Raw genomic sequence first — 16,507 nt, forward strand, 5'->3', positions numbered from 1 at the left:
TTTTAGGCTCATTTATTTACAGAGGGGAAACCTACACTGCAGATTTTGCTTCTGCAGAATTCAAGGTTTAGGTGTGGATTGCTTAGTCAGGTCCTCATTCCTCATCTCAAGGTTTACTTCACCAGAAACAAGCTTCTGTGAACCTTGCTCTTTAGCCTAGAAACATTTGTCTCAACTGGTATATATAAAGGGGATTTAGTATAGGAATGACTGTAATCCAACTAGTCCAAACAGTAGATATCTACCAATGGAAGGTCCAAGAATCCAGAAGTTGCTCGGTCTGTGAGGCTGGATTTCTCAGTTGGTTTTCAGTATACGCTGGAATCCTAAAGAAGTCAGCTCTAATTCCAGTGAAGGAATGACTTGCCACTGGGAGTGAGAGCAAACAAGCAAAGAGAGAATGCTTGCTTATTCCATGCCCTTTATAGAGACTGCTAGCTGAAGGAATAGCCCAGATTAAAAGGTGGATCTTCCTACCTCAAAGAGGGATTAGAAGTGGGTCTTCCCACTTCAAATGGTTTAATTAAGAAAAAAAATCCCTCACAGATGTACCTAGCCATTTGGGTTTTAGTTAATTCTAGATGTAATAAAGTTGACAACCAAGAGTAGCCATCACATTCCCCTAACAGTGCAGAGATACACAAGTAAGTGGCTGGGCTACCTGATGTCATCAGGTATCCTGCTTGTCACCTTTCAACATTTAGCCATAAGGGAGCCTGTAAACTTAAATCTCCATTTGGGTGGCCAAACTTGAGGTGACAGTTCGTGATCTCACTGTAAGCATTGCAGCTCGCATGGAAAGGGATCCTGGCAGTCGGGGACAAGGAATACTGAGTGTTACAGCTCCGGTTCAAGAGTATTGAGCCAGTCTAGAGCCAGGGAATAGCATCACAATAAGGGTGGCAGCTTATAGCCCTGCTCTAGGGAAGGGTTTCCCCATGGTAACAGCTCTGCTCCAGCAGGCAGGAGAGGGCTTGGCTCTGGTGCCCTGGGCTAGTAGTGCTCCGCAGCCTAGCAGGTCCACTCTGCTAGGGGGAGGTTTATGTGAAAGTGTTACACCCCTGCTCTGCTTGCCTCTGGCTTCCCCAGTGAAGTTGTAACAATTTGGTGCTGCTAGGGGAAGGCTTCTCCAGTGAAAGTGTTACAGCCCTGCTCCGGGGGCTCTATCTAAGCCGCTAAAGAAGGTCTTTACCCAAACATCATTCAAGAGATTTATTGGGAGGGAAGATTCCAGGAGAGAGACAGCCACTACCAGAGTGGAAAAAGGGCAGCCACAAACTGAGCAGCCACAGGGCTCATATAGGGCTTCTTGGGGGTGGACTTTTTCTGGGGAGAAGATTTTCAGGGTGGCAATTGGTCAGATTGGCTGGATTTCTGCCCAGGGGCAGATTTGGCTCTGGTTTCAGGGCCAAGGTGTGTTTCTTTCACTAGCCCTTTTTAAACCGTTTGGCTCTAATTTCAGGGCCAGGGCATATTTCTTTAACAGACTCTGATTCTGTGGCCAAAGTGGTTCTTGTTTATTTGTTTGTTTTTTGGTGTGGTTTTGCTTTGTTTTGTTTTGGCATTGGCTTCAGGGTCAGGGTGTTTCTTTGGTTCTGGGTTCAGTGCTAAAGTATTTCTTATACTGTCTCTGGTCTCAGAGCCAGGGTGTTTTTCTTTCACTGGCTCTGGTTTCAGAGCCAGGGTGTGTGTGTGTGTGTGTGTGTGTGTGTGTGTGTGTGTGTGTGTGTGTGTTTCCCCCACTGGCTCAGGTTTTAGAACCCGGGTGGGTTTCTTTGGCCTCACAGTGACCTAGGCTAGAAAGGACTTTCTGATATTAAAGAGACATAAGTAGACAGTAAGCAGACTTGAGCAAACCTCTGTGTTTGCTTTGTTTTTCTTTTACCGCAAGTGAGATTTCTCTGTACATTTGGGATATGACAAGTTACAGCTCTAGACTACTACCATTGTGTCCCAGAGACACTCCAGTTTTAGCCTGACAAATCCCAAAGAGAGTGCTTAATGCTTTATATATGTGAGATCTGTGCCCTTTGAATCAGTGACTGGTCAGTGGTGTCTGGCTCTGTGATTGACCCAGTCAGGGTCATCACCTTTCCTCTCTCACCCTAGTTTGAGGAATGGAGCCTGTTGCCAAATCAGTGTGCCAAGAAGACAAAAACAGTCCCCACTATAAATAGTAGCAACTTTGTAATTGTGCACTGATAATATTTGAGAGTATGCTTAACGGTCATGAGTATGTATCCTAGGAAAGGCCAGCTGGACTCTGTCTCCATGGTGGCTCTCGCCCCAGGGGCAGCCACTAGGCAATTATAATTCCAGAGAAGAAAGTCTTTGTTGGTGGAATATCAGAAGAGAAGATAGATGGCAAAGACCTTTCCAGCTGCAGAGAGGAAGAGAAAGGACTTGGGTTTCTGTTTCTGAGAAAGCTAGGCTTCAGTTGAACTTCAGGCTAGATTCCAAGACCAAAATGTCACAAGGACCTGCCTGGCTCCTGCCTGTTTTCCTTTGAGATGGTTCTTTTATCTGTCTGTCTGTCTGTCTGTCTGTCTTGAGACACAGTCTCTCTATGTAACCCTGGCTGTCATGGAACCCACTATGGTCCAAGATAGACCAAGTTGGCTTCAACTCCCAGAATACTGCCTCTGCCTCCTGAGTCCTGGGATTAAAGGTGTGTGCCACCATGCCTTATTTTCAGATACCATAGTATGACTCCCCCCCCCCCCCCCCCCCCCCCGCTACACACAGCGCTTTTTTTTGTGGGGGCGGGGGTTGAGACAGTTTTTCTGTAGCTTTGGCGCCTGTCCTGGACACACTCTGCCTCCCGAATGCTGGGATTAAAGGCATGCACCACCACCGCCCGGCACACACAGCTTTTGGTATTGGTAGAAAGAGCTCCCCTTTGCTAAAACCCCCCTGGGTTTGGTTCTCATTGGTCCAGATCAGAGAGATGTCCAGACTCAAGTCATCATTGTAGCTAAGAAGTGACACATGGAATGAGAATTAATGGCTGGTAGTTCCCAATGATTCTAACTACCACAGAGGGAATAACTATGTCTGGGCAGGGAAAATCATCAGGCGTCTGATGCAGGCCTCTTCCTTTCCCCAGATGTCTTCACCCTCCCCTGACCAGTCCCCATCCACACTTAACCTACTCCCTCATTACTCTTGGTCCCAAAGGACATTTTGTTTTGTTTTTCAAGGCAGGGTTTCCCTGTGTATAGCTTTGGAGCCTGTCCTGGAACTCACTCTGTAGACCAGGCTGACTTCAAATTTAGAGATCCACCTGCCTCTGCCTCCCTGAGTGCTGGGATTAAAGGTGTGTGCCGCCACCGCCCAGACCAAAGGACAGTTTATAAGTGCCCTGAAGGGGGATCTGGGCCCAGACTAGGGGCAAAGGGAAATATGTTTAGCTTGAGTAGGTGTGGTCAACAAAGAGCCATTCCAAAGATGCTTTTCTGTTAGGAACTGCGGAACTGCTTTCTTCTGTCCCCAGCCAGTCCTCTAGGTAGAAGTCTAGTTCTGTACCTCCATTTCTTAAGGAACTAGGAGTAAGCTCCTGGGTTACCCAGTACTTATATAGTAGACGCTTACCTGGATATGAGCCATACTCTTCCCATCCCTACTCCTGCCCAGATAAGTTTCACATTGTAGGGTTCCAAGGGATTGGGAACAAGGTAGAATAATTGACCTGTAAGGTTCTATTGTCCCATTCTGTTTTAAATAGTTATCCAGAGCCTTTGTGGTTGGTTGGGGCTGGCTAGTGGCTTCTGAATGCATCACTTACACCTCAGTCAGTTCTCTTAGAACCCAGGGCTATAGTTCCTTTCCTGGTCATTGACATATCTAGGCAATGGTAGGTTTGAAATTAATCAGACAACTATTTATCCTACTTAGCACATCCTTAGAATATTAGCCATAATGAAGAGGTCTTGGCAATTAGAAATGTCTTTCTTGGCATACCACCATGGCCTATAAGAGCCCAGAGGGTGTTTTCCAGCCATGTTCCGGCTAGTATCAGCCACCCGCCAGGACAAACTGGCTTCTATAGATGAGCTGATAGCTATAAGGCTGTTAAGATAGCACTGGCAGTGCTGGGGCAGTTGGTAACTGGTCTCAGCAAAATGCCCTGTCACCTTGGACAAGCTGTCATAAGTCCATGCTCACTGAAACACAGAAACCTAGCAACAGCATTGTGGTTCTCATAACTTGTGTGCTTGTCATCCATTAGCATCGGAAGGTGGGACCCTGACCACATGCTGTGTCGCAGAAGACAGCACCAGGCACCCACCTACTCATTTAAATCCTTACTGAGCCCACTCAGAGAACCAGGCCCTGCACTGGAGAGTAACAGGCAGCCAGTCCCTGCTCCTAGGGACCGAACAGCTTAGTCAGGGGAGAAAGCCATGAAACAAACTAGAGTTCCCCGGTAGAGGTCTGATTTTGGCAGTTGTGGTGAAGTGTGGGTACCGAGGTGGGAATGTCAGCTCCCACTCTGCCACATACTAACCCTGTTATCTGACCCCTTGGAACCTCCAATCTTTGATCTGTAAAGCAAGAAGGGTCGGGTAGTTTGAGGACTTCAGTTCCTTCACACATGTAAAGCCCTGGATCTCAGTGAGCACACCATAAACAGCACTGTCTTTCAAAAGCGCAAGACCCTGAGTAGGAACCCTGTCGTTAAAAGCACAGCTTCTGACACCTTTTAGGTTTATAGTGAGATTAAGCAAATTTTACCTTTATAATCAGACTGCCACAAAAAAGAGACGGGAGGGGGAATATCATTTACAAAGAAGTTTTATTTATTATGTACACAGTATTCTGCCTCTAGCAGACCAGAAGAGGGCATCAGATCTCATTATGAGATGTGGTTGCTGGGAATTGAACTCAGGACCTCAGGAAGAGCAGTCAGTGCTCTTAAACACTGAGCCATCTCCTCTCCAGCCTGAAAAAAAAATCATTATTATTTTTGCATCTATGGAATGCCAGGCACTCAGCAGAAAACATTTAATCCTTTTAACTTTCAACAAAGTAAGGATTTTCACAACCCATTTTACAAAGGATGAAACTAATTATCAGAGAAGCTGAGTAAATTTGCCCAGTGCTACACACCAGAAAATTGAGCAGAATCAAAGCCAGCTGTTATCTGGGTGCAAAGTCCATCTTGTATGCCGCTATTCCCATGTCCGGGGTGGCAAAAGCAGTTGACTGGGTGTCAAGTACCTGGGTGGTGTGTTCAAAGTTTCCACAGAAGCCAGACAGGCAAGTGGCTAACAGCGGCCAGAGTTGACGTTTTTTGTTTTGTTTTTTTAGGAAAGCCACACACCTGCACTGTGCCATTCTTTTTACATGTTGTAAATGTTTTTTCTTTTAATGAAGGCCAAACAGAATTCTCCTGCTGGGCAGATTTGGCCCTGCTGCTTTGCTAGCGCTCTTCCAACCAGCCATCCCTCCCAATGACTAAAAAATACGTGTTTTCTACTTGGGACTCTGGATGAGCCAACTCAGGACAAGCCAGGCAACCTTTTTGCGTTGCGGGCATGATATCTGGTGCTGCTTGCATTTAACCGCGCTAGGAATCACCTGAAAGTCTTGTTTGACCTGCCGGTCGGGCCTGGGAAGTTTCTTTCCTGGTGGGCGCGCGGAGGGGGTGGGTGGGTGGTAGGGGGAAAGTCTCAAGTAGCTGAGGCTGACCTAAGGCTAATTTGTAATCTTGAACTCCCGCCCCTCCTAAGGAGTTCCCGGGTGTAGCAGGTACTGCTGGCCCCTGGGTTTTCCAGGAGACGGCTTGAGCTCCGTTCAGCTCTGGGGCAGTGATTGCCACAGAGGGCCGGTCTTCTACGCTCTGAAGTTCTATCTGTTTGCCAGGTGTGCTGGGTTTGTTCAGGTTTGGGTTTATTTAGGCTAGCCGGGGAGAGGGCAGTCGAGGGCGAAGGTGCACTGTCAAGAGGCTTGGAGTTTCAGATCTAGAAAGTCAAGTGGGATGGAGGAAGCCCCTGGAGGCGCAGATGAACCACTTGAGCATTACCCGGTCCAGGAGCAGAAAGCAGGACCGAATCCTGTCTCCCTGGGGATTTCCGCGTATCCCGTTCGTTCCTGGTTTCCCAGGCTATCCCAAGTGCTTTCAATCCTAAAGTCCCTGCCCATCAAGTTTCTCAGTTGCAAATTGGTGGGGTTTAAAGGCGGCTGCGCCGTAGAGCACTCCCATGGTGCCGCGCGCTGGGCGGGTTTGTATTTTAAATCCCCGCGGCCAATCAGCAACGCGCAGGCTCTTGTAACGTTCCCAGCGCTGCGTTTGAATTCGGGGAGGAACGGAGCAGGGCAAGATCCTCTGCACCGGCCGGGCCAGGTCCGCGGAGAAAATCTAGGAGCATGAATGCAGCGGCCAAAGCTGGAAAGCTGGCTCGAGCACCAGCCGACCTCGGGAAAGCCGGAGTCCCGGGGGATGCAGCTCCCGGTGCTTCAGTGGCCGCCCCGCTATCGAAGGAGATTCCGGAGATCTTAGTGGACCCACGCAGCCGGCGCCAGTATGTACGGGGCCGCTTTCTGGGTAAAGGAGGTTTTGCCAAATGCTTCGAGATCTCAGACGCAGACACAAAGGAGGTGTTCGCAGGCAAGATCGTGCCTAAGTCGTTGCTTCTCAAGCCCCACCAGAAGGAGAAGATGTCTATGGAGATTTCAATTCACCGCAGCCTCGCACACCAACACGTCGTAGGATTCCATGGCTTTTTCGAAGACAGCGACTTTGTGTTTGTGGTTTTGGAGCTCTGTCGCAGAAGGGTGAGTGTTTCTGCTGCGGGGCTGGGGCGCCCACACCGGGAACTTGCTGGCAAAGAGGCACCGACTCCTGGGAGTGGCTAGAGGAGTACTTGGGCTTCTAGCGAGGGTACTTGGCACTCCGTGCTGCAGAAGCCAGGGTTCAGGGCAAGCGGAGCCCGGGACATGTTGCTATTAGGGATCATGGCTCCTGCACGCAAGGCTGTGAACAGGTAAAGGAAAAGGGTGTTTAAAGTGGTTAACAAGGGTCCCAGGCTACGGCTGCCGCGGATATAGAACTTCCGGAGTGGGGGAGGGAGAAGAGGCTGTTTGGAGTCAGACTTAAGGGCTTTCAGGAAAAGGAGAGGGTCTCCTCCGGGGAGGAAGCCCCTAGATTGGGAATCGAGAGTGGGGTTGAGAGAAGACTCTGGGTAAGGGCAAGAGTTAACAGGAGAAGGTCCTGTGAATGATAGCTACCAATGTATGGGCAGAACCATCAGGAGCCTGCGAAGACACAAGAAATACGGGTTAATTTAAGTGGAAGAGTTAGCTAGTAACAGGCCTAGAGTGAAATTTGGGACCGGGCGGTTGGGGCAGAAAACATCCGTCTACACTTGACTCCCGAGGGTCTAGTCCTGGCCACATCCAGCTGGCCATCCATTTCCTTGGGCCTCAGTAACGTCTTTCCTCTTCCTCAGTCCCTCCTGGAGCTGCACAAGAGGAGGAAAGCGCTGACGGAACCCGAGGCGCGCTACTATCTGCGGCAGATAGTCCTGGGCTGCCAGTACCTGCACCGCAATCAGGTCATTCACAGGGACCTCAAGCTGGGCAACCTTTTCCTGAACGAGGATCTGGAGGTGAAAATAGGTGAGATGCTGGACCTGCTGGTGCCTGGTGCCAATACAAGAGACGGCAAGGAGGGGAACTGTGGGAGAATGGGAGCCAGAGAAATGGAAGGCGGGTGGGAAATGGAGGTGCTGCCCTCCAGAAAGCCCTCTAGTTCAGAAATGGAAAGCAAGTGGCTCACAGGCCAGTTGTCTTGCCTTCAGATGCATTGTTTTTTGCTGTTGGTGTTGTTTTGTGTACCGCAGTACAGTGGTTTTGAAAATAATGGTGTACTTGGGTGCCTCCCCCAAACACTACCCTATCTCATAGTGCTGAGCCTGGTCCATCTCAGCCAATTTCCTGTTTAAACTGCAGGTCTGGAGATACGCTGTGGAGCAAAACTGGCAGCATCCCCTCGGCTGTCTCTTTACTCCTTAGCTTTTGGTTCCTGTCCTGGAACTAGCTCTTATTGACCAGGCTGGCCTCGAACTCACAGAGATCCGCCTGCCTCTGACTCCCGAGTGCTGGGATTAAAGGCGTGCGCCACCACCGCCCAGCTCCCTGTCACTTTTTTTAAACTTGACCATCAGCAGTCAGGAAGAGTATTTCCTTGATTGCCTACTGCAACCAGTTCTGCTCTCCTAAGCGTTTTAAATTTCATTTATGTAGGGGGTGGGGCTAGAAGGTAACTATCAGGAATCAGTTCTCTCCTTTCACTGTGCGGGTCGCAGGGTCAACTCAAGTCATCAGTCTTAGTGGCGAGCACCTTTACCTACTGAGCTGTCTTACCACCCTAGCCCTGCTATCTAGAGAAGAGTGTACAGGGCAGTGGGGGGGCCTGCCGGGACCAGCACAGTGGGGAAGTTTCGGGGAGCAGACCTGGAGTCCACAGGCCCTGGTTCTCATTGGTCAGGCCTGAACAGCAGTCTGCAGCCACAGATGGCCCCGACTTGGCAGCTGAGCACCCTCTCTTCTTCCCTTTGTCCCAGGGGATTTTGGGCTGGCAACCAAAGTGGAATATGAAGGGGAACGAAAGAAGACCTTATGCGGCACTCCCAACTACATAGCTCCCGAGGTGCTGAGCAAGAAGGGGCACAGTTTTGAGGTGGATGTGTGGTCCATTGGGTGCATCATGTAAGTTGGAAATGGACGCAGGAGCTATTGGGTCTCGCGGGGCTTTCTGAGCATTTCGCCCAGTTGACCTTACCCCCTGGATCCTTCTTCCTTATACAAAGGCTGTTTCAGAGAGCAGGCTGCCCACATGAAGCCCTGTTTCCTTATCTGGCGTAGGCTGTAGGATTTCTCTAGCTTGGACTTACGGTCCAGGGAAGGGACAAGAAAGTCTCCATACTTCTTTCTCCAGCTCCATGCATACACCCAAACCTTCAACACCTGAGGGCTTGTTAGGAATGTGGAATCTCAGTTCTGAACCTGGGTTTAATTTAATCTCTGGCTGACTTTCAATAAAGCTTTAGAAGCACTAATGAGAGAATTAGGTCAGCAGAAAGGCTGCTGGGTAGGCAGAAGTCCCATCACGGTGGCCTCTGGAGTCCTTGGAGTCCTCTGTTAGTGCAGGCCAGAGCTGGGGGATCCCTGACCTCTAAGTATCCGAGTGTTGTCATCTGCATTCTTCTGAGGGCTTGTCCTAGCCATTGGTTGCTATGGCACTGCCAGACTTGGAGATCATCCCATCCATTCCTAATCGGGGGATGCATTTGGACTTTCCTGGGAGTTTAAGCAAAATCCTTCCTTGTACCTCCAGGTATACCTTGCTAGTGGGCAAGCCACCTTTTGAGACTTCATGCCTAAAAGAGACCTACCTCCGGATCAAGAAAAATGAATACAGTATCCCCAAGGTGACGACACCATACTGTTTTAATTTTATGTTACACCCAAAAGCTGTTCACTGAGCCCAGCCCGCTATATCCTAGGGACAGAGATGAGTCAGCCCTGCCCTGCCTCTAGTATAGCCATGGAGAATATATGTCTGAAGGTTGGGCTTTCTCACTGCATGTTGAGTTTGAGCGTCAGATTCTCCTACCTCTTCCTCCCAAGTGTTGAGATTATAGGCATATGCCACCATGCTGGCTTTATGGTAGAGCTGAACTTGGCTTTGTGCTTATGGGCAAGCACTCTATCAACTGAGTTCCGTGCCCAGCTTCCTGAATGGATGAAGGCGCAGGGGGGAAAGGAGGGAGAAGAAGCAGACACACTTAAGCATGGGACACAGACCATCTCCGCCCAGCTGAGCTGTGTTTAGCAGGTGACGGCTTGACTCTTGTGAACCAGGCTTCCCATCGGCAAAGTGGGAGTTTCCCCAAGGGCTTCCTATGACAAAATGACGTCTATTTTCACAACTGGTGGCATAAATCTGTTTGAAGGGATAACCCATTTCTGGGGACTTATGGCCACTTTCTAGTCGGTGTCCTTGACTTGTACACGTGAGTAGCCAAGACTCAGAAGGTCGGCTTACTGCAGGCAGCATGGACTGGCTTGAGCCAGCTGGACTGCTATGGTTTAAGTCCTGGCTTTATCAGCTAGGCTGTGGGTATTCTCAGACAGGGGCACTCAGTCCTCTGAGCCTGTTTGTTCATCTACAGGTGAAGCCTAATAGTGGAGTAGTCTTACTATTTGTAAAGCTGAGGCAGAGGGATTGCAAGTTCCAGATTAGCCTCAGCTACACAGTGACATCCTGTCTCAATTCAAATTATACAGAGGGAGGGGGAAGAGAGAGTCCTTAGGTGTTTTTGTGAGGGCCAAATGAACTAATGCACAGGAATGTATTCCTGGTGTATAAAAAGCATAGAGTTACTGCTCTGACTGACGGGCCTGTGCTAGGCTTTAGCCCATAAACCAGCATCCCACCTGGTGGTGTCCCAGGTATGGTGCCCTTCTTCCATTCTATGATAATGCATTGGTAGGCCCAGAAAGTCCAGGCTATTTGTCATAGCTGAAATCAAGGGGGTGGAACTAGGATTTCAACACAGGTCTGGGAACCTAGAGGCCTATGCTGTCAGGTGCCCCTCTGGTGGTGAATAACTAAACGTCCTTTGCAAAGGCAAGGTGGGGAAATCATCGCAAGTTAATATTGAATGCCAAGTGGCAGGAAATGGTCCTTCTCACCAGTAGGGTGACATTTGTTCTTGCTAAAGCTGAGAGCAGAGGACCTGGTGGAACTCCTGGCCACTGAGCTATGGTATATTTGAGACAGGAGTAGCCACATGCCGGGTGGGGTCCCCATCTCATCTCACTTAGGCTCTGCCTCTCCACTCCAGCACATCAATCCTGTGGCCACCGCCCTCATCCAGAAGATGCTTCAGACAGACCCCACTGCTCGCCCCACCATTCACGAGTTGCTTGATGACGAGTTCTTCACTTCTGGCTATATCCCCGCCCGTCTCCCCATCACCTGCCTCACCATCCCACCGAGGTTTTCCATAGCTCCCAGCAGCCTGGACCCCAGCAGCAGGAAGCCTCTCACCGTCCTCAATAAAGGTAAAGCTCGGGCTCAGTAGGGTAGACCCCAGAGAGCCCCGATTTCCAGAGTGCCTTTCAGGGGGCATGTGCCTTTCTCTGCCCCCAGAGTTGGGTCCTATCCTTGAGGTCTGGTCCCTGGGCTCTTCTGCCACTTGGCCTTGGCAGGAAAAATTACCTTTAAAAGTGCACACCTTTAATTCCATCAGAAGGCTGAGGTGGGCAGGTCTCTGAGTTCGAGGCCAGCCTGGTAAGCCAGGAACTGCCCTACTTTCAACTGCTTGAGAGCGGGCTTTCCTCTACCGGAAGTGCTTCAGTGTATACTGGAAAACAGACTGACAGACACCAGCATAACCTTCAGGACGGTGACCAGTAGTCTAATTCCATATTGTCTTACGATTTCTTTTTCTATTCCCCCCCCCCACGCGCGCCCCCCAGACAAGATCTGACTATGTAGCTCAGGCTGGTCTCCAACTCAAAGACATCTGCCTGCCTCAGTGCGGAAGTGCTAGGATCAAAGGTGTGAACCACCTCACCTGGTAGCATTCTTTTGTTTTGTTTTGTTTTGTGGTTATTGTTCCTCCCTCCTTCCTTCTTTGTTGTTGTTATTTTTGTTTGTTTTTTGAGACAGGCTACGAAGCCAAGACTGGCCTCAGGTTTGAAATCTCCTGCCTCACACCCGCCCCCTTCCCAGTGCTGGGCCACTGCATTTAGCTTTACTTTTTTTATCTTGCAGTTTTATTTGTCCTTGATATATTTTATTAAGTGTTATAGTCTTTGAGAAGTAGCTTGAAGGGCTTTGTTTCTTTGTGTGGATATATCACCAACTTAATATAAAATTCTCAGTTCATCGGTTACAATTAGATTTACATTTTTATGCAAATAACTTGTGATGTCTTGGTTTTGGTGATTTGGTTCAGGCTAATCTTGAATTCTCAAATGCTGGGGTTACAAATATATGCCTAACCCCTGTCTCAATGACTTGGTTTATTTTGGAATAATTTTAGGGCTGTACAAAACTGTTAGGAACAAAATAGAGCTGATTCCCATATACCCTTCCCCCAGCTTCCTCCACAGTCAGCATCTCTCCACCATAGAATGATAACCAAAACTAAAACGTTAACCACAAGATAATCCTGTCAACAAACTGCAGCCCTCACGTCAGTCAATCAGATTCCACCTTAGCATCACCTTTTCTGTACAAGGATGCAAGCCAGTAGTACTCCAGTTTAGTGACCTTGGCTCCTTAGTTTCCTCCCAGCCTGTGACAGTCTCTGGGTTTTTCCTACGTCTTGTGACCTTGACTCTTTTACAAGGTGCTGATGAGTGAATTTCCTGCTGGATTCATTGCATCTTCATGATTTAGGGAAGGGGCTGCCTTCTGAGCGAGAATGCTGCACGGGGAATGTGCTGTTCTCTGTGTGCCAGGGAGACAAGTCTGTCTCCGCTGCAGATGCTGTTTCTTCAGTAATTGATAAGTGTCTTACAGGAAATTGTTTGAAAAACTGTTGCCCACCAATTTTAGCATCCACACGTGGGTGTTGGTATAGCAACTTAGTGTAATTTTTATTTTTCCTTTTTAATTTTTGAGACAGTGTCTCATATGGCCCAGGCTGCTTGGAATTCACAGTAGCCAAAGATGACCTTGAACTTCTGTTCCTTCTGCCTCTAAGTGCTAGGATTGCAGGTATGGGCCACCGTGCCCAGTTTATAGGGAGCTGAGAGTCTTAGTTTAGGGCTTCATACTAGACAAACACCCTACTAATTGATCTACCGCTGAGCTCCCTTTTCTGTTAGCCTTTCCTGTAGTGCGGGACTTAGGGATTCTTATCTTATTGGGGGCGGGTATTAAAATACTGCTATTCTAAGGATCTTTTTAAAATAAAATAGCATAGAAAGAGAATGTTCTTTAGACATTTTTCCAAGCTTATCCAAAAGTAGAGAATTGTATAATGTGTTATATATTCCTGGGGTAGTCCTCCTCTGTTTCCAATAGTTATATTTGGACAGGCTTGATTTTGCATGTTCTGCAAACACTCTCATTTTGTTGTTGTTTTTACTGTGTGTGAGTTTTTTTGCATGCATATATATGTATGTGTGTGTGTGTGTGTGTGTGCGCACACATGCACCACATGCATGCCTGGTGACCAAAGAAGCCAGAAGACGGTGTTGGGTCCCCTGGAACTGGAGATATAGGTAATTGTGAGCCCCCATGTGAATGCTGGGAACCAAAGCCAGGTTCTTAACAAGAATAACTGGTGCTCTTAATGGCTGAGCCATCTCTCAACCCCTTTTTGACTAGTTTTAAAATCAGATCTTGATTTTATTTCACACTTAAATTCTTAATATAGGTCCAGAGGCTGCTGTGCCGGCCTTCTCCCTGTCCTGGGCTTTCTTGCTGTTTGGGCTTCCTAGCTAGGATTACTTCACAAGCTTCCCTCTCAATCTGGGACAACGTCACACATTCTTTGCCAAAAGCACCCCCCTTGACACCCTGTTTCAATTTTCTTCCACTTGTAAAATGTCAGTTTTTCTGTTCCTCCAATATTGCTGCTTTCATTTAAAAAAAAAATTCTTAATATAGCATGGTGGGATTTTTGTTGTTTTTAATTGAAAATTTAAGAAATGTTCTGTATCACAGAAGAACCAACATATGCTGGTTTGGGAAAATAAATTGTTCAAGCGTAGGATGGCATGCCCCCGGCCACCATAGGCCAACTTAATGCTTCAGTGTGTACTTCCTTAGCCTCAGTTATCTGTGAGCATGCAAAGCAAAAGGGTTACACTGCTTCATCTCTTCTTTCTGGGTGCACAAGGTGCCCCTCATTCTTTGCTTGAATTGGTGCCTTCATGCTGCCTCCCTGAGTGACAGCCACAGCTGCTGTCCTGGAAGACCAGACTGTTGGAGCAGAGACCTGAGCACTTGAGGCTTTGGCCTCTCAGTAAGCACCACATACCTGACCCACAAACCTGGCACTGACTCAGTCCCCCACAGCAGTGCATTCATGTGTGCAAGCTGTGACAGGCAGTTCTGTGCTCCCTCCCCGAGTTTTGTGCCTGGCCAATGACCATGTCACCTTCTCAGGTGTAGAGAACCCCTTGCCTGACCGTTCCCGGGAAAAGGAAGAACCAGTGGTTCGTGAGGCAAGTGAGGCCATCGAGTGTCACCTTAGTGACTTGCTGCAGCAGCTGATCAGTGTCAATGCCTCCAAGCCCTCAGAGCGAGGGCTGGTGCGGCAAGGTGAGTACCGCAGGGGACCGCACATCTGGAGGAGGCTGGGCATCCGTTTCCTACAGCTCAAAATCCAGATGCGTTAGCATGACACCCAAGGGCCTCCCTGGTGTGCCTTCTGCCTGTTTCTGCTTCACCTCATTTTGTGGGTGGATGGTAGGTCTTCTCTGCATAGCTGCATCTATTGTGTCTCCTTCCTGCCTAGGGAATTTAATCCCTTGGTCCTCAGAGACTCCAGTTAGCTCCAGCCTCGGGACTTTGTGCCCGCCACCACCAGCCTGACACCCACTGCCAGCACTCCCAGCCTGATTTAATTCTCTATAACATTTCTTCCCAACACACCTGTGTCTTTTGCAGTGGAGACTTGTACGCACTGAGTTGGTTCTAGCGTTGCAGGAGCTGTCGGGTCTGCTCAGTTCTTCATCACTTTGATCTGGGGCAGTTGGCTTCCATCAGCCCGGATGCTAATGACAGAGCAGCTTAGAGGCTTTGATCACTCTTCATCCCTCTGGTTGGAGCATGGGCCCTTCCAGAAGCCTGGGGTTTTCTTTTCCTGTCCGCACCTACCACAGTTCCTGGGCCAGGGTAAAGGGACCCACTTAATGAAGCAGGACTTGACGTCCTGGGCTGCACTTTTCCATTTGGGTGTCTAGGTTTGTGCTGTCAGGCTCCTCCCCAGGCTTCATGGGGTACCCTTCCAGCCCTGGGGAGGGTTGCCTGAGAAGACAGAGAAGGGGCTGGCCTAACCAGTGCTCTGTTCCTTTCCCAGAGGAGGCCGAGGATCCTGCGTGCATCCCCATCTTCTGGGTCAGCAAGTGGGTAGACTATTCGGACAAGTATGGACTTGGTAGGTGTCTCCAGAACGTGGGATGGGCAGGGGACGGTGTGGCCATGGTAGCTTTTGAGTGGACAAGTGAGTGATAACTGTATTGTTTGCGTGTCTCTGTGTGTCTCTGTATGTTACCAAGAATTGTTAGGGCCTTACACAAGCACTCTACTACTGGGTTATGCCCACCTCCTCCTGCCTTTCTGAGATAGCCCTCCATCTGCCATTAGGGTACCAGCTGTGTGACAACAGTGTGGGGGTGCTCTTCAATGACTCAACCCGCCTCATCCTCTACAATGACGGTGACAGCCTACAGTACATAGAACGCGACGGCACGGAGTCCTACCTCACTGTGAGCTCTCACCCTAACTCCTTGATGAAGAAGGTGAGCACTGGCTGCTGAGGGATGGGGTGGCAGGATACGGGGGTTGCCTCAGTCAGGCCCTCATTCTGCAATCCTGAACCCCACTTTTTTCCCAACCAGATCACTCTCCTCAAGTATTTCCGGAATTACATGAGTGAACACCTGCTGAAGGCTGGGGCGAACATCACGCCCCGGGAAGGAGATGAGCTGGCTCGGTTGCCCTACCTGCGGACATGGTTCCGCACGCGCAGCGCCATCATCCTGCACCTTAGCAACGGCACCGTACAGATCAATTTCTTCCAGGTGTGCAGGGGCCGGGGCCTGTAGCTGGGGTGCCTGGGTGGGGGCAGGAGTGCTGTCCCTCTCAGCAGCTGGGGTGCCTTCCTCCCCTTTTGCCTCCACCTCAGGCACCAGCTGAGCTCTTCACGCATTCACTTCTTCCCTCCTAGGACCACACCAAGCTTATCCTGTGCCCCCTGATGGCAGCAGTGACCTACATCGATGAGAAGAGGGACTTCCGCACATACCGCCTGAGCCTGCTGGAGGAATATGGCTGCTGCAAGGAGCTGGCTAGCCGGCTGCGCTATGCCCGCACCATGGTAGACAAGCTGCTGAGCTCACGCTCTGCCTGCAACCGCCTCAAGGCTTCCTCATAAGCCTCTGTCCCTCGGACTGGTTCCCCTTCACTCTGCAAGTTCTGTCTGGGCCTACACTGCTAGGCTCCTGGGGCTGCTGTTCAATGCCCCTGGCCCTGGGGGCTGGGTGGGGAGCAGTGCCCCCCGTTGAAGGGGTTGCTGTGTAAGTTATTTTTGTACATGTTTGGGTATGGGTTTACAACCTCTTCCCTTGCCCTCAGCCCTCTGTATCAATTGTATAGATATTTTTATTGAATTTGGGACTGTCCTTTTCTTAGCTTTATATACATTAAATATATGTACATCATTTTTTTTTATCCTGTGTTTCTTGAGGGTGCCCTGATCCCCAAGTATTTCTTTGCTCCAGCAACCTCAGGCTGCTAAACTGCTGTCATTTT

General features: G+C 49.4%; 1 protein-coding gene across 1 annotated transcript; it reads left to right on the plus strand.

Annotated features, from left to right (window-relative positions):
* The first annotated feature begins 5,677 nt into the window (after positions 1-5,677).
* On the plus strand, positions 5,678-16,418 carry Plk1 (polo like kinase 1). The gene is made up of 10 exons (XM_075972105.1): positions 5,678-6,777; positions 7,452-7,620; positions 8,568-8,712; positions 9,341-9,434; positions 10,854-11,073; positions 14,138-14,293; positions 15,054-15,131; positions 15,341-15,495; positions 15,595-15,777; positions 15,924-16,418. The coding sequence occupies exons 1-10, from the start codon at positions 6,370-6,372 to the stop codon at positions 16,128-16,130; spliced, it is 1,815 nt and encodes a 604-aa protein (XP_075828220.1). The 5' UTR covers positions 5,678-6,369; the 3' UTR covers positions 16,131-16,418.
* Positions 16,419-16,507: the final 89 nt, after the last annotated feature.

The sequence above is a fragment of the Microtus pennsylvanicus genome, chromosome 5, assembly GCF_037038515.1.
Source record: "Microtus pennsylvanicus isolate mMicPen1 chromosome 5, mMicPen1.hap1, whole genome shotgun sequence".
Taxonomy (NCBI): Eukaryota; Metazoa; Chordata; class Mammalia; order Rodentia; family Cricetidae; genus Microtus; species Microtus pennsylvanicus.

Bases quoted from the DNA above. Each gene is read 5' to 3' on its own strand.
- Plk1 (XM_075972105.1), top strand. From the start codon at position 6,370: ATGAATGCAGCGGCCAAAGCTGGAAAGCTGGCTCGAGCACCAGCCGAC. The intron at 8,713-9,340 runs GTAAGTTGGAAA...TTGTACCTCCAG, and splicing joins TGGTCCATTGGGTGCATCAT to GTATACCTTGCTAGTGGGCA. The intron at 15,496-15,594 runs GTGAGCACTGGC...TTTCCCAACCAG, and splicing joins CTAACTCCTTGATGAAGAAG to ATCACTCTCCTCAAGTATTT.